Here is a 23,545-nt window from a genome sequence, read left to right on the forward strand (position 1 = left end):
TAACAGGGTCTAAGACCTAATTTTGAGGCCCATTCTGTAAATGTTGATAAATGAGTGTTATCAAACTACTGTGTTGATACAATGGAGTTAACTACAATGCTATTTGCGGGTCATGACTAAATTACTGTACAACACACTATTTCAATTGCAACCCACTATTTCACCAAGCTAACAATTTCAGTCCATTATATAGACTGCTCCCTGGTATGGTTTACAGAGAGACATAACATTCAGCAATTATGGTAACCTGATTGACAATGGAGCGAAAACCAAAAAGAACATTTCTCAAGCCTGTGTGGTCATGGTTCAGTGGGAGCCGTGTAGTTCTGATCTACAAGGTCAGCCCGTAAATACTCTTTCAACAATGTCAACAGTGTTTGTACAGTGACGTTAAGCAGTATCGTTGACGCCAGTTTACAGTATATTGTAATACGGGCATGGTAGGCATTGTCCTTTTTGGGGTAAAATGAGGGAGAAAAGCAATTGAGAAGACGAAAAGTAGCTGCACACACCACTTCATATTTAAAAGTCAGAACGAGTGATAATATTTTCACAAACACTGTATTCCCTTGCTGTAATATTGACGAGACACTGATACTGTTTCATCAGATGATTTCATGTTTATATGGACGCAAGCTATTGCCAGCACAAGCATCATTAAGCAAAGCTTCAACACAATGAGAAGGGAAGAGTTGCATAGACTCTCCAAGACGTCTGCATCAATCCCACAATGCACTGCTACCGTGTCATCTGGAAATGACTATGTCACACCCCGAGAAGAGACCCAGGCCAAATGACTCACTTCTCCAACTACCTACTCACAGATATGTTTTGAATAACCAAGATCTACATTACGATGTATTGATTTAATATCTTTATTATATTTGATTTATTACGCTGACTGGACACTGAACAAAACAGTGTTGGCGAGTCTTACTCAGCCTTTGTGCTTTGGAAATCCTTAAAATAGGGAGAACAGTAAGACATGTGACAGTTATCCCTTGCTGTATGTGATTTAGATTAAGGATTAGAATCTTCTATTTCTCTGGGCAATAATTTCACTTCTTTCTAACCAAGATCGATTTGTCTGGCTTGATATTTAGACACAAGCAAGGAGCTGGCAGTAAAGCAAACATTTCCTGGCAAAGCTTCACATTGTTTATGACAAATGGGCAACACTCGAACATCGGTGGACTACATATTTAAATTGCCCTCTACGGTTTCCAACGGCTGCGTGTGGGTTTGTGGGCCGGTATGTGTTTGTTTGTGTGTGTGAGTGTGCATAACCGTACTATTTTTGTTTATGTGTCTTAACAAACATGTCTGTCTGCGTCAGTGTAGATTGTGAAGTTCCAGTAAAGCCCCCACCACCGATGCCCAAAGGAATCCAAAAACAAAACAAAATGTCATCGTATCTCTCGCTACAATCTCGTACTTCTCAGCACAACAAATGCTAATTGTACAACTTGTCGCAGATTGTTTGGGATTCCGAAGGGGAGGTGCCAGAGCCGAGGAGAACCCGAACATAGATGGCAGCCCTCTCCAACCAGTTTGTTTGAGGCCTGGACCTCTGGTTTGTTTTGGCCAATGTCCCTGAGAAGCAATGAGTGATTATCATACCACAACTAGTTGCGAGAACAAATCTATTTATAGTGATCAGCAGGCTGATTAGATTGCTCCACTCAATCCTGAACAGTCCGACTTCAGACGAGCCTTCCTCCCCTAAAACTAAAGTGTAGGCCCAAAGACGCCTCTTGCTGCCCTGAAGACACAAACAACCACAGTTTCCTCCATCAAAATAGAAAGAGGTTACAGTATATGTGTGCGGCTCTTTGCTTATTTTTTGTGTGTGAGAGAGAGAGAGAAAGGGAGCGAGAAACGGAGAGAGTGAGAGAGAGAGAGGGAGGGAGAGAGAGAGAGAAACAGAGAGAGAGAGAGAGAGAGAGCGGGAGGAAGGGAGACCACATAGTCCAAAATAATGTACTTTGAGTGGAAATAAATCACTATCCCTGTTCAAGTGTCCTTTTACAGAGATAAACATACCTGAATTATCACTCCTTGTCCTCCTCTGCACTTAACAAATCTCCCTTTGCCAAACACAGTCAGTGCCTGTGCGGTCAGTATCAAACGCTGAGAGGTAAAAAGGGAGTTATCCAATCCTCACAATGGGACAAATAAACCCGAATTTAGTCTCAGAGCAAATCAAAACAACTTGGTTGACCTTTCCCATTGGCGTTATTCGTAACATTTCTGTAGCTCAGAGAGAAAACCCAGAGAGTGTGCGCACCAGGTCCTAACCCGTTAAGAGGCGGACTTCTTAAAGTGAATCCTGTCGTCATATAATCCAAGACATTTCCACAAATTAGATATGACCGTCGCCTCGCTCTCTACCCGACGTTGCAAAACACCATTGGAGTATAGGTTTTTCAGCCATGCTGCAAGTGTCTCCCTTCCCGGCAACATAAATGGCTATAATATCTTTGGAAAACAAAACAGAAGTCCATCTAAAGTTGAAAGGAGGACATTTAGAAACTGAAGTAGCTTCTTATCAGAAAGGACTACAAATCCGGTGAATCACCTCAATTGGAATTGTCAGACCATCTCCTCTCAGAGACATTTGATTGCTCGGAACCTTCTGTAACATTCCAGTAGTTTTACACATCTAACGAATCCAAGCATCTGCCACAGTTTGAAGCATATTTAACCCTCTAAAAGAAGCAAAAAAGTTGTACCCCTTATTCAAGAACCAAGTATCAGTTGGGGGGGGGGTACACTTTACTTTATATACATATATGTTATGACATATGATACCATTAAATGAGAAGGAATTTGGACTAGAGAGTGTCAGCAATGTCTCCATTTTGGATATCAGTCAGTAGTGGCAGCATGAATTCGAGGCGCATCAATATACGATTAAATAGAGATGTTGTGTGTCACTGGCCTACACACAATACCCCATAATGTCAAAGTGGAATTATGTTTTTAGATATTTTTTACAAATTAATAAATAATGCAAAGCTGGAATGTCTTGAGTCAATAGGTATTCAATCATTTTGTTATGGCAAGCCTAAATAAGTTCAGGGGTAAATATTTGCTTAACAACTCACATAATAAGTTGCATAGATTCACTCTATGTGCAATACTAGTGTTTTACATGATTTTTGAATGACTACCTCATCTCTGTACCCCACACATGCAATTATCTGTATGGTCCCTCACTCGAGCAGTGGATTTCAAACACAGATTCAACCACAAAGGCCAGGGAGGTTTTCCAATTCCTCCCAAATAAGGGCATCTATTGGTAGATGGGTAAAAAAAAAGCAGACACAGAATATCCTTTTGATCATGGTGAAGTTATTAATTACACTTTGGATAGTGTATCAATACACCAAGTCACTACAAAGATACAGGTGTCCTTCCTAACTTAGTTGCTGGAGAGGAAGGAAACCATCTCAGGGATTTCACCATGAGGGCAATGGTGACTTTAAAACAGTTACAGAGTTTAATGGCTGTGATAGGAGAAAACTGAGGATGGATCAACAACATTGTAGTTACTCCACAATACTAACCTAATTGACAGAGTGAAAAGAAGGAAGCCTGTATAGAATAACAAATATTCCAAAACATGCATCCTGTTTGCATCAAGGCACTAAAGTAATACTACAAAAAATGTGGCAAAGCAATTCACTTTCTGTCCTGAATACAAAGTGTTATGTTTGGGGCAAATCCAATACAACACTTTACTGAGTACCACTCTCCATATTTTCAAGCATAGTGGTGGCTGCATCATGTTATGGGTATGCTTGTAATCGCTAAGGACTGGGGATAAAAAATAAATGGAATTGGAGGCAGGCAAGGTGCATACAGGCAAAATCCAAGAGGAAAACATGGTTCAGAATAATAGGCAAATGTTGCACAATCCAGGTCTGGAAAGCTCTTACAGACTTACCCATAAAGACTCACAGCTGTAATCACTGCCAAATGTGTTTCTTCAAGGTTTTTACTCAGGGGTGTAAATTAGATATTTGTGTATTTCATGTTCATACATTTGCATAAATTACAAAAAACATGTTTTCACGTTGTAATTGTGTATCGATGGGTGAGAGAAAAAAATCTATTTAATCCATTTAGAATTCAGGCTGTAAACACAACAAAATGTGGAATAAGTCAAGGGGTATGAATACTTTCTGAAGGCCCTGTAGATACAGCTCGTAGTACCTGTAGTTGCGTTTCTCACTGTCGATGTGAAAGCGGTCGTATAGGGAGAAGGCCTGGTGTCCGTCCCAGTCGGTCAGCTCCACACGGAGGGCATACTGCCTCTGGCTGGTCAGCAGGTATACAAACTCATTCCCCAGCCAGTGCTCTGCAGAAACCGTCCCGAAGCCCTGCAACAGAGGAAGAAGAGGAAGAGGAGGCCAGAGTCATCATTCAGGCCCATAAGGAATCTTACTGTCAAATCCGGGATACAGGATACAAGTAATTCCCGATCTCTTCCAAGGTCTTCCTGGAAAAGATGCAATCTCTCCACCATTTTCTATAAACATTTTTGTCAGTTATTATTTCAGACCTTTTTTTTTTATGTCATCATCAATGACTGCTTCAGGGTTGACGCCAAAGCAAATTAAATGTTGACTTCAGACCGGGCTATCGTGTCTACCATTGATAATGTCCCTTTATACCGTATAAATGCTTATGCGCACTCTGTTCATGCACATTGGCTTGGTCTCACTAATAGTGACTGCCATGAGAGAGACTCACTCAACCCAGCGAAACAATGTGAAACCAGGTAGACATTACGACACATAACATGGATTATTTCATACAGTGGAACACAGAGTATGAAACCGCGCATGAATAGCCCTACCTGTTTATGACAGCGTAAACTGGGTCCGGCTGATAAAAGGCACACAAAGCACCTTTTCCACCCTTTAACCCACACCAAACCAAACGCGTAATAAACCCTCTATATTACACAGTCCAGAAGAATGACAACAGACGCACGCAATACCATGCATGCCTTCTCATATCATTTCAACAATTACCACATTTATATGTGATCACAAACGACTCCCGTCTTAGACAAAGGGCCTTTGACAGCAGCAGCAGTAACTAACCTGCAATGGGGAGTATTAGAGACGGGTCTGGAGCTCTGGACTGTTCTATTAATGATTGGCGGGAAGGGTTGGGGGTGGATTGAAGGTGGAGATGTCTGTGTTTGTGCCGAGAGCATGTGGTGATTAGGAGAGTGGAAGGGGGAAAGTAAATATGGGGCATTCCTCCAGCCTGAGACACGTCCTGCTGTGTGGGTGGAATTAGAAAGTGGCTGGGCCACGACCTCAACTCAATCCGACTCCCTCCTCTGAAAGATCTGCCTTTTAGCGCTGGACAGTGCCACCCCTTGTGACTCCCGTTTCATCTCTGGAAACCTGGCTGAAGGCAGGGATGGTTGGAGTCAAACACTAGTGCTTCCCTCCTATTGTTCCACACTACAGTGTTCATACACACGCACACCTGGCTGAATGCACCTGCCGGTTTTCAGGGAAGAGGTTTGAAGTATTGTTGGGTAGAGAAGTACATTTTGTTTGTAAAATGATCAAGACCGATAGAAAGTTTGATTTCATAAAGTGTGCCATACACCCTGACAAACGCTTGTACAGACAAACACGTATTTAATAAGGCATGCAAATTGTCAAATCGATTTGTGTCTCATACTGGTTGGAGAATGCATGCACCATTTATTCTCCTGCTACACATACTCTATCTAGCACTGCTCATGTAATTACAAACATTACGGTCATAAGATCACATACTAATAGTAGGGGACGCTACCCGATTGCTTTCCATCCTCCCACAAAATGGGAATAGCCCATCGAAGTTTGACTGTGATATTGATGAATCCTTCAAGTGTGTTGAATTTATTCGCACGAGCCCACAGTGACCAACAGCAGTTCATTTCATCACACAATAAAACACTATCAATCACCTTCAGGACCACACCGATGGTGTGCCGGGTATTCGGTGGCAGTACCAGGGTCCGTGCTGATTCCATTGCCACGTGTATTCCACGCTCTCCATTCTTGGCTCCCTCGCTGCTTCTAACCAGCTGGACTCTCTGTCCGTACCTCTTTACCCTCCAAACGAGCCCAACCCTTTTCACCCTTGCCAAATCTATGTTTACCCTCTGCAGATCATCTATTACCATCTGCCCAGATCGGTCATTAAAACACCCTCCATATTGAATCTGGTGTCCAGCTGCTATTCTAACTACGCAGGGTAACCTAGTGGTTAGAGCATTGGACTAGTAACCGGAAGGTTGCGAGTTCAAACCCCCGAGCTGACAAGGTACAAATCTGTCGTTCTGCCCCTGAACAGGCAGTTAACCCACTGTTCCCAGGCCATCATTGAAAATAAGAATGTGTTCTTAACTGACTTGCCTGGTTAAATAAAGGTAAAATAAAAAAAATGTTGTGGTAGCATACATTTTAGCTAATAGGAACGGCAATGGGGTCACTCATTGTGCCTAAAGCTAAACAGAGCCTCTATTAGCTCACCAGTCGCTATCCATTCCTTATTCAATAGGTGATGATGATCACAACACCTGGCGCGGTTACGTAAGACTAAACAAATGTATTGTTTTCGGACTAATGCTTCCCTGTTTAAAAAGAACAACAACAGTGTGTCAGGCCCAGGGTTGGGTTGGGCTTCACGCCAGCCTCCGACACGTAAGTCTTTAATCTGAGGGGTTGGGGAATCCCTCTCAGTGTGCAGATGTTCTAGAGGTACAGCCGGTGTTGCCGGTTAGGTCACATCTGGATGGAGTTTTCCACATGGGCCTGGCCACACTTGAGAATACAAAAGACTCCTACCTCAATTTCAACATGTTAAATCAAGACAGAGAGGCGAGAGTACACCCATTTTGTCATTGTTTACTGTGACGGAGGATGTGTGTTGGAAACAGACTCCCCATCAATTTCCTGGCTTTATCTTGTGGGTGTGTCGCTGTAGATTTGGGTTGTGTGTTCTTCTTCTCATCTTACCGTCTTGTATTCCTTCCACGTTTTCTGGAAGTCCAGGCTGCCGTCCTCTCTTCGCTGGATGATCGTCCATCCGCCGCCAGCGGTCTCCATGTTACAATGCACCTTTAAACACAACACACACACACACACACACACACACACACACACACACACACACACACACACACACACACACACACACACACACACACACACACACACACACACACACACGGACATTCATTAAGTTCTCAGACCGCCTACAAACACATTCTACGTGCTCCTAACTTATGTTTTAGAGCACAAATATAGACATGGTAGGTTAAACTTGCTGTTGTGAACCATCATTCTGAAATACAGCGGGCCTAACTAGTGATTCCTTCTCATGAATCATCAGAGGGAATTTAAGCTTAATAAATGTCTCCTGATCCTCCTACAACTCCCGGGAGGTGATCCCAATCCCAGGCCTGGTTCAGATTAAAGTGGAGGGGGCCAGTGGAGTGGAGTTGGACACATACCAGCGGACACCTGGGTGGAACATGGCCCTTAACCCTGGCCTCTGTCCTGTGTAAGCTGATAACAGGGGTATCTATCTGCTGTGGTGCTCTTTGTTTGAGGAGTGGAGGAGGTGTGGAGGAGGTCTCTCACCCCGGCCAAGACCCCAGCTGAACACACAGTGCCCAGTCTGGGTATAATTAAGAGATGTACCCCCCCCCTGACAGAATTATTCTCAGAAACCAGACGTGATGCTTTCTCCTTAATCTCCGGCCTCATCGCTCACTCCTCCACCAACCGTCCCCCTCGAACCTCCCTGCCATCTGTCTGAGGTCTGGCAGCACCCTGTTGAGGTGGCGAACACCTGTTTCACCCCCCTCCTTATCCCCCGCCAACCTCTTGTGTACCCTTTCTCTCATCAGGCTACCAAGTGTATATTTTGAGCCTTTGATTATTCCTGAAGCACTGAAGCAGCCAATAACTATCTTTGGCTTTCTTGGACAGAGTTAAAGCTTGCTCTAGTAACAAAAACACACTAAACTCCATTAAACACCCGTCAAAAGAGTGTCGGTAGCTATTGAATGAAATGGTAGCTTTTTTCACATGGCAGTCTCTATATTCAATTCTGTCTGGCTGCCCACCTTTTTGGTCTCCTGGGCATTGATGTTTATGGTGTAGAGCCCGTTCTTGTGGAAGCCAGCTTGGTACAGATCGGCACAGTCCCGAAACGTCTTCTCCTCGTCCACCCTCTTCGTGCTGTTTGGGACTACTGAGGAAACATGGGACACGTATTTGGCACCACAACCTCCGGCTGTGGAACTTCAGACGGGCACTAGAAAGACATAGACACTGTCGTCTATTGTACTTCCAAGCAAAACAAAACACCAGCCGTCTCAGACTTAGCATTTTTAAACTGTCACGGTTAAATGGAGTTCTACTTTCAAAGTGTCAACGAGCAACTTCCTTATGCCGTCATTTTCAAATGACATATTTAACTGACAGATGTCAATGAGGTCTTTTAAAAGGGGAGGCAAGGTAGCCTAGTGGTTAGAGCGTTGGACTAGTAACTACAAGGTTGCAAGTTCAAACCCCCGAGCTAACAAGGTACAAATCTGTCATTCTGCCCCTGAACAGGCAGTTAACCCACTGTTCCTAGGCCATCATTGAAAATAAGAATTTATTCTTGACTGATTTGCCTAGTAAAATATATATATATATTTTTTAAAGCCCTGTGCTCAAGCACTTGGCTGCTGCTTTCTGTCCATTACCAAAATATAGTGTATGACAGCCGAGCTGTCGCTTGACATTTTGTTCCTGCGCGTCCACCCATTCCACTTGTCAGGTAACCTACATAAGGTGTGAGTTAGAATGCATTGAAGAGAGCTCCATGTAGAAAGGTCATCCAACATAGGTATGCTTTAAGTGATAAAAAGAGATTAAGTCAAATGGGGGGGGGTGCTGATGAGAGTATAACGACGTAAATAATCGACTGTTCTTGTCTCAGCATGCTGTGCACCGCTGAAATCAAAATGTAGCCTACAGTAACACCATTTTCAAATTCATTTCAGGTACTGTGTATCTGTATCTGTAGAAATGTGAATGACCTTGACGCTGAGTTTACAGAGTAATATAAATCTTTACCCAGTGACTGACCCTTTGACGTTTCATACTGGTATGTCATTTATGATCACAGTATTTAAAGAAATAATGAACTACCTTTAGTTTCATGTCACATATGAGTCATCAAGCATGGAGGGGGGTTGTAATATCAAAACTGACAGTGTCCATTTATCATGATTACCATCTTTACATTCCAGAAAACGAATATTTTAGAAACGTGACACAGAAGCCGAACTACAAGGTCTCTGTGTGGATATCCACATAGCTCGTGATAAAATCAGAGAGTGACTGAATGGCTTATTAGCAAGACAAAAGCAGTTTGTCAAGTGGATGGTCTCCCGCCCTGAGAGAGATGGTGTCTGGCTTTGACAGGCCTGTTCAAAGAGGCAGCTGTGTCTATTTCCATCTGTAGATAATTATGGCGGCAATATTTTGAAACCAAGCAAGGGGCTGAGGACAAAATACTACAAGCTATTCATTTCAAGTTCCTGTTATAACAAGTGGCTTATATTTACCCTCCAAGCCCTTGTTATATCGATGGAAATTCCATTTTTCCCCCCCCCTCCAAAATGAGGGGGAGCATCTCAGTTTTTACACCATTGTTTTTACTATTGGGATTGTTTAGGCAAAGGGGATGTCACTGGAAAGCGAAACGTGTCAGTGATCCTTAGACTCCACTTTGATCCTCCCCCTCAGCTGAAACAGTCAGTGGAGACACAGGCTGCCCGTTAGGCGTATGATTTCAGCCATTTTGACGAAGTATTGAGTGTCAGCGACAAGAATATCCTGCTGTGACAGATTGATGGAGTGGGACCTTGCACTGCGTAGTCTAACACAACAAAAGGCCGGCCCTGTCGTGCCTCAATTTACCTCACACTGGGAGATGGCAGGATGCATTAGAGAGGTGGGAGAGGTCGGTGTCAAAGGGGAACCTTCTGACTCACAGTCCGTCACAGGGAGGACACATTTCACAATCAACGGCGTGGTCGAAGTCTACCAGAGACTGGGGACTCCCTGCTATACGAGCGGCACCATTGAACAGCTTTCAGCCTGGCTCTGAAAATATTATTTATGTCCCAATATTTATTTACAGACAAATATTTTGTGGTTCAGTGGGGACTCGTATTCAGTGGGGGGTTCATGTGAAAAGAACAGCAGGGCTGGGGTGTTTGCATAAATCAGTACCCTTGCCAAATGAGCCCAAATGGACCCAGAGAGGCCGAGACGCAGAGCTAAAAGGACTCTCATGAACCTACAAGGACGCAAGAAGACCCGGGAGGCCCCTCAAAGACCCCTGAGGATTAAAAAGGTCCCTTATGCATTTCTATGTGTACCCTGAAGGCACCCCATGGAATCAAATGGACACACGTGGACACAAACACAAGAAAGGGTACCAAAATGGACAGACTCAATTGAATTTGAACAGATGTTAAAAGTAAAAGGAAATTGACTCAAACCCACAAACAATGATCTGAGTGAAAGACAAGCAAACCCAAATAGGGTCAATATAAGTCTGGGATACGTCCATGATGGACGGTGCCATTACACACCTCATGGATATTCTCTCTAATCTCCTCCAGAGTATCTTTGCAGCGTCAGGTGTCACATCAAGACAAATGATTATGCTTAAAACATGAGTTAAGTTCAATCCTAAAATGCTTTAATAGAAGCCATCTGATGATTTACTTTCACCGTAAATGCCATTTTGAAGCAATATGCATAGAGCTCTGAGCTAAATGCAAGGAATTAAAATAAGATCCTACTCCCTCCAGACATGGCAATCCCGGCTTTAAAAATGATTGATGCCTTTCATTAGGTGGGATAATAGAATACTGTGAAAGAAAATCATATTTAGCAGGCCAGAGATTTTTAAGTGTGTTCCAACACTGAGGTCAATTACCATTAATAACGGTCCTTGGCTCATTGCACTATAATAAGGTTTCGGTAATAATCACGACCCAAACCTGAGCTCAGTGGCATCTGGCCTCATCAAAGATGATTGAACAAGTACAAAAGTTGAAAAGGCATTGAAAATGTAAAGAAGTATATTTAAGTACGTTTCTGGATAAACTTCAGTAACAATGTTTATGGCATTTTAGAATCTGAACTCCCTTTTTAAACTGTTCCACATAGTAAGTGTCAATGATGATTTGAATCCGAGCATTAAAAGAAAATTCTAGGGCTCAGTTTTCAAAACAGAACCTAATTCGAGTAGACGCCATCCAATGGCACAAAAAGCTGACCCTCCCCGAACAAAAACACAAATCCGTTTGGTAAACAAACAAATCCTCCCCCGAAAATTCTCCCTTCTAACTGAGCTTCATCGCATCTAGATTTAGACACTGTTGGGGAACGGGAGTGTTGCAACAGGCAATCAGCTGAGATCTACCTACCCATTTACCTCCACTGGACAGGACCTCCCCTAGGAACCATTATAGGTTGAATTATTCGTCAGGGGTGAATCGGGTGACCCCAGTGCCTGGTTGGCCCTCATCGCCACCGTGGAGGAGGAACGGACCAACCACAGAGCCAGGACAACAATGTTCCATTTCATTCTCCTCTCGCTAAAGCAGCCACCAATCCCGGCGGAAGGCTGAATGCCCCTGTGACCCCAGAAACACCCTGAGCTGACAGGGAGATAACATGGCTGACTACGTGACAAAGTGGAACATGGCAGACTACTTGCCAGGTCAGTTAGTGATTTATTTTTCAGTTAGTGACATGTTTTTCAGTTAGAGACTTGTTTTAGGTACCATAATAAACCCTAATGACATATTTGGGTCACAACATGGAACGTCACAGTGATTGGTTGATATGAGCCAATCAGTCGAGAGCTTTAATGATACTCAAAGGACCTCCTGCCAAAAAGTGTTCCTACTGTCAGAGCTATGAAAAGAGGCCGCTGGTGATCCATTTTGCATGGAACATTAAAGCTGTGAAGTACACCAGCGTGATTCATACAAAGCCCGCCTTAACCATGTCATGCACATATCCACTCGCCATGGCTCAGGTATCCATTCATGCCTGCTCGTTTCCTGTTGGATGGGTGAACAGCCACAGGATACAGTGTGGGGTCTAGGCCGTCACAGCGGGAAGTTAGCGAACATGAACAGAGTGCAAAGGTTCCTCTCCACACAACTCCACCAATCCCAGAACACACTTTTACTTGAAATCTCCTGTGACTGAATGTGACGGAGGGCAGACTTGGATTCAAGTGGGTTTTTCTGTTGTGTCGAGACATGGGGTGGGGGTGGGGGGGGGGGTTGACTGCATTGACTAAACCTGAGGATCGTGTTGCTGACGGGGTCAAACGGTGGGCCGAAAGGAAATCCCTGCTCCTCCTAATTATCGCCACGGGGAGACACAAAGGAAGAAGATAGTTGATTTCTCAAAACGGTGTCTGTTTGACATTTCACTCAAGCGGCAACCACAGCCTAGGCTGTTACGGTGCAGTATGATAAGCCATTACCGTAAAGAGAGCACCACACTGAGTAACAAGCGTGACGGATGCTTCTTGGAAAAGGATGACCCCTGTGGCTTTCTCCCTCAAGCAGAGTTTAAGGGACCAGGCATCCCTCTGCCTCCCTGTATGGAACCATGTTTATGGTATTGGCATCATGATAGGACTGTACAGTCTGGACAAAATATGTATTGTTCTATCGCAATCCAATTTCCCCTTGGGGAGGCCAAAACAGTTTCCAAATCACTGTTTCCATTTCATATTTTTATTTTTACATTCTTATCTTGCACGTGTAATGACAGATAAAGGAGTAAAGGGGGTGGTAGCCGGCAATCTCAATACATTTCTCGCATCAATTGCCTCAAATTTGGTATAGAAGCTACCTGGTTGTACTGGGGTGTACGGGGAGGGTCAGGTCCTAGGCTATTACTGCAAGATGGATGCACACGCTGATGCCTTATCCTTTACAGCAGTCTCTCAGGCTGAAGTTGTCCAGAGACTGTCTGAACGAAACCGCTCCAAAGCTACAGGCCCTCGGCAATATCCCTGACAGGTTTTAAAGAGATGGTGCTGAGCTCATTGACCCCCTCTGTCACCCATTTAATCAACATCTCTGAGCAGGGTAGAGATCCCATGGATTTGAAACATGCTAAGAGTGACCCCTATCCACAAGAAAGGCAGCAAAACAGACAAGGGCATCTACAGACCTGTATCTATTTTGACTGTGCTGTCTTATGAACAGAGGAATATACTAGCAATACTTTTTTTTTTAAATATACAAACCACAGTCTGGTTTTAGAAAGTCCCACTCCACTGACACACGCGTATTGCTTTTAACGGACTTTATCAGGAAAGAAGTTGACAAAGGGACATTTCTGGGGAATGGTTATGCTGGATCTGCAGCACGGCTGATCATAGTATCATGCTCTACAAGTTAAAATGGTGGATGTGGTGGACGTTAATGGAAAACATTCTAGGCCGAAGGTGATTAGCTGTGGGGTCCTGCAGGGGAGCATCCATGGCCCACTTATCTTCCTATGAAATTATGAAATGAAATGAACATGCTCTCGTCATTTGTTTTTGTATGCGGATGACTCTTCTCTACTGGTGTCCCATAAGAACAAATTCTCAGTAGAAGAGATCCTTTGTGCAGAGATATCCAATATCAGTAAATGGCTTTCAGATAACAAACCTTCTCTGCATCTTGCAAAAACAGAATCCATCTTATTTGGTTCCAGAGTAAAGCTTGCAAGGTCCCCTGGTTTTAGTGTCAAAGTGGACAACTCAGTGGTTACACTATGAAACGCTGTCAGCTACCTTGGTTGTGAATTGGATAGTCACCTGACTGGTGAGACTATGGCCCTAAAGGTTTTAACAAAGATAAACCAAAAAATATCTTGATAGTGACACCCTAAAGACTCGGGCAGGTGCACTTGTTCAGTGTTGGTTGTGCGTGCACATCATGGTTCACCTGCATCCCTAAACATGAATACGCTACAGACAAGCCGGTGAGAGTTGTACTCCCCCTCGTACTCATCTGGAGGTTGAGCATTTTAATCAGCTTGGCTGACTATCTGTAGAGAACAGGATCATGTTAATTCAACACGGTCTGGTCCATAGAATTATTACTGACTCAAATTATTAAACTTTTTTCAGGAATGTCTAACAATACAACACCAGAACCAGAGACTGATATTGCCTGTTTTAAATTTAAGAGTCTATCTGGTAAGTACACCTTTTTATATACCGGCGCTTTCGAGTGGAACAAACTACCACAGCAACTCAACACCATGCCGACCCTAACTTCATTTAAAAAGAATGTCAAAATCTGGCTAACGATTGAGCAGTATAAAACATGATCTTCTTCATATCTGTATGTAATGCTCTAGGCCAGAGGTACGGAGCCTGCTGGTTTTCTGTTTCTACCTGATATCTAACTGCACCTACCTCAGTCCCTGATTAGAGGGGAACAATGAATAAATGCAGTGGAACTGGCTTCGAGGTCCACTGTTGAGTTTGAGGGCAATGTTGTCCTGTCCTTTATTTTATTATGTGTTATCAAATCAAATCAAATTGTATTAGTCACATGCGCCGAATACAACAGGTATATATATAGACCTTACAGTGAAATGCTTACTTACGAGCCCCTAACCAACAGTGCAGTGACGGGGGCACGTAAAACGTCTGCCATCTTCTCCCGCCGCCATGTTATATATGTAACCAAATATGTAACCTAGTACTTTGTGTCGTTTTTTTGTGTGTTATCCACATGTGGGGTTGCATTGTGTTTTAAATAGTCAAATACATCTATCTACACCACATATGCATGCGTTTCACTGTTGTCTTCAGGGTCAAGCCCCCAACTAGGGATCTTCTTGAAAGAGAATAGAGCATGATGTCTGGCAACACTAGACCTTTAGCTCCTTACCTCCGTCTTTGTTGCAGAGGCTGATGAGGTTGTGCACGGTGTCCATCATCTCCTGCTGCAGCCTCTGCATGGCGGTGCTGTTGCCCGTGGCCCTGGTCAGCTGGGTCTCCAGCTCACGGATCACTCCACTCTGCTTCGCCACCAGGGCCTGCAGGCTGCCCTTCTCCTCCCGCAGCATCTCCAACTCCTCCTGGTGACGAGACTCCATCTCCTGCATCTTCTGCTCCAGGAACCTTGGGAGTCAGAAACCCGGCATAGGAAAGTTAGTCATGCATATAGCTTTAGTTTATAGAGAACTGTAATCTAAAGCTATAACTAACTTTTCTTTATCGGATTAGTCCCCTATTCGTAATCTGGTGCTTACATGGTTGTATGGAATTTACATAATAGTTCCCAAATATATACTGGTATTTCTTTGTGATTGTCAAAAACAGTGGAATTCCATCACTTTCTATGTTATGTTCCACATGCCTCCTTTTGACAGATCAAGCAAGTGAATTGTCATTCTAAATCTGCTGCAGCATATCCCCTTCTCTCTACCCCAAAACATGTTCTGAACTGTAACTAGGGTAACATGTGGAATGGGAACCCAACTTTACATAAGTATTCAGACACTTTACTAGGAGACTCATAATTAAGCTCAGGTGCATCCTGTTTCCATTGATCATCCTTGAGATGTTTCTACAACTTGACTGTGGTAATTTCATTTAATTGGACATGATTTGGAAAGGCACACACCTGTCTATGTAAGATCCCACAGTTGACAGTGCATGTCAGAGCAAAAAACAAGCCATGAGGTCGAAGGAATTGTCCGTAGAGCTCCGAGACAGGATTGTGTCGAGGCACAGATCTGGGCCGCTCGGCCAAACTGAGCAATCGGGGGAGAAGGGCTTTGGTCAAGGAGGTGACCAAGAACCCGATGGTCACTCTGACAGAGCTCCAGAGTTACTCTGTCGAAGATGGAAGAACCTACCAGAAGGACAACCATCTCTGCAGCATTCCACCAATCAGGCCTTTATGGTAGAGTGGCCTGATGGAAGCCCCTCCTCAGTAAAAGGCACATGACAGCCCGCTTGGAGTTTCCCAAAAGGCACCTAAAGGACTCTCAGACCATGAGAAACAAGATTCTCTGGTCTGATGAAACCAAGACTGAACTCTTTCAAGTTTCACATCTGGAGGAAACCAGACACCGCTCATCACCTGGCCCTTTACCATCCCTACGGTGAAGCATGGTGGTGGCAGCATCATGCTGTGGGGATGTTTTACAGCGGCAGGGACAGGCAGATTGTCAGGATCAAGGGAAACATGAACGGAGCAAAGTACTGTGAGATCCTTGATGAAAACCTGCTCCAGAGCGCTCAGGACAGACTGTGGTGAATGTTTACCTTCCAACAGGACAACGGCCCTAAGCACACAGCCAAGAAAACACAGGAGTGGCTTCGGGACAGCCAGAGACCGGACTTGAACCCGATCTAATATCTCTGGATAGACCTGAAAATAGCTGTGCAGCGACTCTCCACATCACACCTGACAGAGCTTGAGAGGTTCTGCAGAGAAGAATGGGAGAAACTGCTCAAATACAGGTGTGCCAAGCTTGTAGCATCATACCCAAAAAGACTAGAGGCTGTAATCACTCCCAAAGGTGCTTCAACAAAGTACTGAGTAAAGGGTCTGATTACTTATGTAAATGTGATATTTCATATATATATATATATATATATATTTTATACATTTGCAAACATTTCTAAAAAAAAAACTGTTTTTGCTTTGTCATTATGGGGTATTGTGTGTAGATTGACGAGGGGGGAAAACAATTTAATCCATTTTAGAATAAGGCTGTAACGTGTGAAGGAAAAGTGAAGGAGTCTGAATACTTTCCAAATGCATTGTATATATATTACGCCCAGACTGTAATAGAAGTACAAATGTTTATGTCAGTGGATTCAGTTACCATGAGTTGCACACGGACAATAAACATACATACATTTCATCATACACTTTGTAGATTAACGTAAACCTTAACTGTGTCCAAAGGTCTTCCATTTTATAATTATAATTAGTATAATATAGTCTTACGTGGAATTGATTAACAGATTCAGAACTAAATGAAAAACAAATGGGCGGTGATTTCATAATTGCACAAGCGTTTGCAAATTTCTCTCAGTAAAGGAATCCCTGTCTATGAACTTTGAGTGCAGCTCTCAAACATTGGGATCAGTTGAGGTCGTTTTTTTTTTCAGAAAGCATATTAACGAAAGAATTCAGTACAGCTGTGTTACTGTATTTACAGTGAGCACTGGGGACGGCAGGGAGCTTTTAAACGGACAGTGAGAGACAGTCCCACTGGACCAATCAACAAACAGGACTCTGAAAAGTCATCCAAAAGCCACATTCGATTGCTCCCATTGCAACATCATTCAACTTTCAAGCAAAAGATGATGTAGGAAAATATAGCCTCATGCACTTCATACTGTTATACATCAGGGGATGGGGTGTCTTATTGCACATTTAGCCGATCTGTGTATGACTGAGTCTTCGGACAAAGGGCATGATTGTCTTTAAACCTGTCACATTGTGTTGGATGGCGTGTGAGTTTACCCGTTCTTGTCGTGGAGCTTGCTGATCTCATTGGTCTGCACCATGAGCTGCTTCTCCAGCTTGTTGGTGGACAGGGAGTTCTCAAGCAGCTGAATCTCTAGTCTGGAGGTTTGATTCAGAACCTGTCCCAAGACAGAAATAGGTTAGCGGTATCCGGCCTCACAGAGGTGTTCCAGCGAAACAAAATGTAGGTACGCTATAAATCATCATGTCCTCTTTAGGAAGAGGTAATAAAGTATAGGTTTTGCATAAAGAGCGGTTGTTCTTCTGACACATGGTAATACTCAGTTGCATATATATGGAGGGAGTGATTTCCCTTAGTGCACCTTTCTTTTTTTTTGCACATCAGCAAAAATCCACCCCCACAAGCGCTGCTCTTGTTCTCTTCCTTCTAAAGCCACCCCAGATATCAAGAGACGTTGAAAACCTAAACATACATACAGTATGCTTACTGTATCACATAAAGACAGCGTAGCTATTTATATGTTATCCATATTTTCTTTGGCCAGTTCCCCCCCCCCCGTTGCCTTTTGGGGTGGTTTAATGTGGAATAGCTGAGTCAATGGTGCGTGAGATGGATCCCAGTGGGAGTGCGATAAGGTTGGGGTGGGGATATATTACCTGCGTCTCCACATCCGTTAGCTTGCGCGTCTGCTCGGCCGTCTTGGATAGGAGGTTGGTGCCCATCTCCAACATGGCGGCCGTGTGGTTGTGAACGGCACTCTGCTGCAGCTGGGCCATCTCGGTCTTCATGCTCTCCTTTATGTAGTTCTCAATCTGAAACGCCCAACGTATAGAGATCATTTATGAGAGGATGGATGAGACACAGCGCATGAAACAGACTATAACAGATGGCCAGTGACCGGGGTATGTTGAAAAAAACACAAGCAGCAGAGGATTAACGGACGCCACAAATCATACAGACACCGCAAATTAGAGATACAGTTGAAAACAGTGACAATTGAGACACGGGTCATAGGAACAATGGTACGACACTTGAACAAGGGAGTTGTTCGACGTGGACACATTCAAGACGTGAAAACAGGTAACACTCGTAAGAAATGCCGCAATCAGCATTCAATTACTTTATAGTCGAAAGAAAAGGACATGCGTGACAAATGGATACCCTCGACATTGATCAAGATAAAAAAAAAGAAATCATATGTTCTGTTATCATTGTAATATTCCATCAGGCGGACATTTCAAAGGCTTTCTTATCAGCATCTCTATGTCATACAGTAGATCAACTGAGTTGATTGTGTCTTTCCACCTCATAATGTGAACAAAAAACCACCAGTGAAGAATGAGCTTCAGAATATAGGTGGATCCAGATGTAGGTCATTAGCTAAGGAAGGAAGAGACAGAGAATGGCCCGATACTCACTGGTGCTTATCTTGAAAGCACTCTTTCATCCCTTATCTCGAAAAGTGAATGGATGACAAGGCCGAAGGCGGTGTCTGAATAGATTGTTCACGCAAACGAACCATCCGCATCAGTTCATGCACACGCTGTGATGTTCGGCCCGTCACATGAATCATCTATTCAAACATCAATCTGACAGTAGCCCTTCTGAGCTCACTCTCTACTAGGGCATTTTCACGCATCAAACAGTACCAAACATTAGTGTTGAATGCCCTTAGTCAGCAACTGTCCCTGGCGCGCAGGCACCTTGTGGAAGGAATAGAACAGCACACGCGGAGACGTCACCAGTCAAGCTCCACTACTCAGTATTTTGCTGTGAGATGCTTCTGGAAACCATTTGTGACGTCACTCCATTTTTCCATCCCCCTGAAAGTACAGATCGCTCGTAATTGTCACATTAGCAATGATATCCGGTGATACCCTATGACAACATGGTTGAAGGAGCCTTACATGTGGGGCCCCCGGGGCCCTGGCTTGCACTATGACTGAGTGACTCACAGTCCGATCATAGATAGCACAGGCACTGGGACAGGCGAGTCTTTCATGCTCATGCCAGGACCTTATGTTGGATTTCAATGGAAGAATGATGAGGTTGTTGTTTAAAATGCCCATTATAGCTTGTGTACGAGTGTTAGTTTAAACTTGAAAGACTCTGGAAGTTTGAACTTTAAAGACTGTAAAGTCTTAAAGGGGTAATCAGCGGTTGCTACGGTATATACATTTTTGAGCTCTTTAATGATATGTACCCATTCATTCTTGAAGATTATTGTCACGTTCGTTGGGATAAATGTCGGACCAAGGCGCAGTGGATGTTGAGTTCCACATTATTTGTTAGAAAGTGAAACTAAGCAAAGACAAAAAACAAATGTACAATAAACTAACAACGCACCGCGACTACAGAGATGCTACGTGCACTAACTCAAAACAATATCCCATAAACACAGGTGGGAAAAACAGCTACTTAAATATGATCCCCAATTAGAGACAACGATTACCAGCTGCCTCTAATTGGGAATCATACACAATCACCGACATAGAAAAACAAACCTAGAACCCCACATAGAAATAATAAACTAGACTAACCCCCCCCAGTCACGCCTTGACCTACTCTACCACAGAAAACGGACTCTCTATGGACTACGGACTCTCTAAAGGACTCTCTATGGTCAGGACGTGACAATTATAACTTGTAAAATGCCCCATCAGAACCGGAAAGCTTGTTTTACGCCAATGTTTGTCAACAAAGTAAATGTAGACAAACACTATATAGCCTCATGACATGGTTAAAAACTATAATTTTGATATCATGAATGGTCAGTCCTTGCATCCATAGCTCTGTATATGAATTCTGCGAGTGGTTTCATTTGTCCAGCCCCATCCCTCAGCTTTGAACTGAAACAGGGCTGGGGAACACACTTTATTGTTATTGTTTCAACTGCAGATTGCCACTTTAAAAGTGTATTATGTGTGTGTTCCATTGCAGTTGTATTTAGGGTAATGTGCACAAAACCGACATAATTTTTAATCCCGCGGTTGTAAAAAACAAACGGTTTGCAGGAACAAAATAGAGACAAAGGGAGGGACAAAAGGGAGAAGATGTATTTGTTTTTAGACACAATAACACACAATAAGAACATGCATATATTTGGCTGAATCCTGCGTCAGTAGAGTTAGAAGACCAAGGTCATTAGAGCTGGGAGAGTGAAGTCACTTTAAAGGTGCATAACATGTTCAAAAGATTGGCACAATACTCAACTGTCATATTGCTTGCCTATATAAAGGATGGATTTCAACATTTCGACCAACCCGAGAGTGAACAGACAATAATACAGACAGAGCACAGACAGTTCCTTTCAATTCTACAACTGTGACAGCGTTCTACCCACTGATATAAGTGTCGCCTCCCACAAAACCTCCAAACTCCGTTCAAGGAGTTTTGGAAGGAACACGAAGAGTCTGGCACCCACGCGGTTAGGAAACACCAATATCAGAACGGATTGAACTGGCTTATAAACAGTCTGAATCGATAACCTCAGGCTCATTGCTCAGCTTAAGAGTTCAAGTATTTATCTTTGGAGACCTCTGCCTTTAATGGTGATACACTGTGGTACTATCCAATGCTTCAATGCTGCTCGTACTCTTTATATCAGTGTGCCAATCCGTTAATACCAGCCTGTGTAAATGTTGCCTGATAGGCTTTGCTTGCAGCCAGCGTAAGTCACCTTGGAAGGACCACGTTGGAAGTGACACCGGCGGCCCTTCAGAAACCTAAAACTCAGAGCCCCGTCGCTCACGGCCAGTCTCCCAGGGAATGTGCTCGACTCACGAATCAATCTGGCGAGGGTCATAAACGGAAAGTACCAAGGAGAAACAAGATTACACAAACACGCCCCCATCATGTAAAAAAAAAAAAAACACTTAGGAAGCAGTAAAATATATGTGGGTGTCAAGTTATTTGGCTGTTCTTCACCCAACGCAAACTGACCAAACTTTTCCAGGCAGTGAACAGCACAGGATTAGAAAGCAGGATAAAGCAAATAGTATCTTTCATTGCCAGTGGTGGAAAGTGAGTAAAGAGGTACACACTTGTCGGGAATTGGGAAAGCGATGATGAAATAACTAAAAGTGCATGATATGTATGCGGAGCTGGCCAAATACCAAAGTCTGATTCTCCTTGACATCTGACCAGACAAGAAACACAAGTTAGCCTACGAAATGCACTCAAATTCAGCAATGTAATTCAAATAGAAACTACTCAAAGAAACCCACCGTGCTCCATCTAAATGCAACATACAAATAGCTGTTGGCCAATGAATCACTCTGATTCTTTAATAAGAAATTCACATTTGATAGAGAGGAATCTGGGCTATTATCCGAGTCAGGGGAACCGTGTTTGGGACCAGTACAACTTGGCTTAGCAGCAGGCGGAGCTCTTGGTTAAACTCCACACACAGCCCACCAGCTGGGGGTCAGTCCAAATAAGTTGAGGTCAGCCATAACTATGGTGTCAGGTTTAACCTCTTACCTAGACTGTGTATCATTATCAGAGCCACTGAGCATAAAGGTGATAGGGGTTGTGTGACTGATTTACGCATTGCTTATTGCTTACACATGCTATATTACGGTAACATGTTATAAATGTTAATGTGTCTATTATAAGGCAAAACAGAGCAGATTTACAAGCCTGTTTTCTTTATTTTGCTGTGTGCAATGTTTCATTCCCCTGCAGACCAGTTTGAGCAATATATCATCGCAAGTTCTTGCCTCAATAGGGTTATCAAAAACCCATTCATCGTCGTGTCCGAATCGAGACAATCTGAAGCTTTGTCAAGTTCATACAGCATCTACAGTTTTGCTGTCTTTTAATAACTATGTTTATTCTACAAGAAGTTTCATTTTTTTTGTGTGTGTGTCCTTGTCAAGTACACTGTCACTTCATAATCAACATGAAACGCAAACATTTGACAGTTTGACGCCGGAAAGAAATTCAAATGTAACACCACTTCCCATGAAAAATAACGACACGCCATATATTAAACTCTCTTTTTTCCCCCCCCGTGGCTTTTCGAGGTGACGAAGTAAGATGTATTCTTTGTGACATTCCAGAAGGTGCAATAACAATAGCCTTGCTCTGAGAACCACTAAATCTTGCCCTCTTTTTACATAATCACCGTGAGCTAAGTGAGAGCCACATAAACAGAACTTTATGTTTCCCAAACTGCTACTTTACAAAAAAAGGCATAAAGGTTTAAAGAGTTCTGGTCTGGAGGGCCTTGGGTACGTCTAGACCGCCCGTAGCTTCACTAACAACACTGCCTGACACGCTGACCCCATCGCCACGGCGTCCAAAGCTCCTTTGCGGCATTAGGTGGGTCGCAAAAGCCGCTGTAGCTGTGTACAGGCCTGCCTCAGTCATTTAGCAGCTTTATGAGCTGTGGGAAATGAGTTGCGGCTCCCAGTTAATGATAAAACAATCTGTTTTCAGCTGTGTGGAACAAAATGAAGACGGTGCGAAAGCAGGGAACATGAGGCTCAGGCCAGAGGGACAGTTTATCATTGAAAAAGGGCAGACATTTGGGAAACGATCCACTGTACTGGTTGTGTTGTGAAGAACACTATAGAACACTATTCTTTCACAAGACAATACATGACTATACAAAAAAAAATACAAAAGATAATCCATGGCTGTACGTGACCAAAAATAAAGTCCTTGGTATCGTAGCAGAGGCTTCCAAGCTGTTCCTAGAAGCAAAATAACCTGATACTCCCTTACATCATTGTAACGGATTGCTAAAATGTTTACCATTTTCCTGACAGTTGACATTTGTAGGCTTGCTAGCCAAGAGGAGGGATGGACATGGTTAGACTTGAGAGCTTGTTTTCTAAACAGCCGTGGTGCTGGGAGCCACTGCAGGCAGCGCTACAAGACAGACAGTAGGCCTGGACTGTTTTAATGCTTCGTGCTCTGTTGTAGCCTAGCTTATCTCTGGCTCTCTGGTGGTCTGG

General features: G+C 43.4%; 1 protein-coding gene across 3 annotated transcripts in view; it reads right to left on the reverse strand.

Annotated features, from left to right (window-relative positions):
* angpt1 (angiopoietin 1) overlaps positions 1-23,545 on the reverse strand; it is a 62,852-nt gene that overhangs the window by 16,842 nt on the left and 22,465 nt on the right. For 2 of the 3 annotated variants that reach the window (XM_024396077.1, XM_024396079.2), the window contains exons 2-7: positions 18,239-18,394; positions 17,618-17,739; positions 15,020-15,252; positions 8,153-8,280; positions 7,038-7,139; positions 4,219-4,385 (exon numbers count right to left, since the gene is read on the reverse strand). In XM_024396077.1, coding sequence (XP_024251845.1) covers positions 4,219-4,385; positions 7,038-7,139; positions 8,153-8,280; positions 15,020-15,252; positions 17,618-17,739; positions 18,239-18,394 — 908 coding nt within the window. The remainder of the gene's footprint in view (positions 1-4,218; positions 4,386-7,037; positions 7,140-8,152; positions 8,281-15,019; positions 15,253-17,617; positions 17,740-18,238; positions 18,395-23,545) is intronic. The other variant, XM_024396078.1, reaches the window with a different exon arrangement.

Source organism: Oncorhynchus tshawytscha, linkage group LG31, assembly GCF_018296145.1.
Source record: "Oncorhynchus tshawytscha isolate Ot180627B linkage group LG31, Otsh_v2.0, whole genome shotgun sequence".
Lineage (NCBI taxonomy): Eukaryota > Metazoa > Chordata > Actinopteri > Salmoniformes > Salmonidae > Oncorhynchus > Oncorhynchus tshawytscha.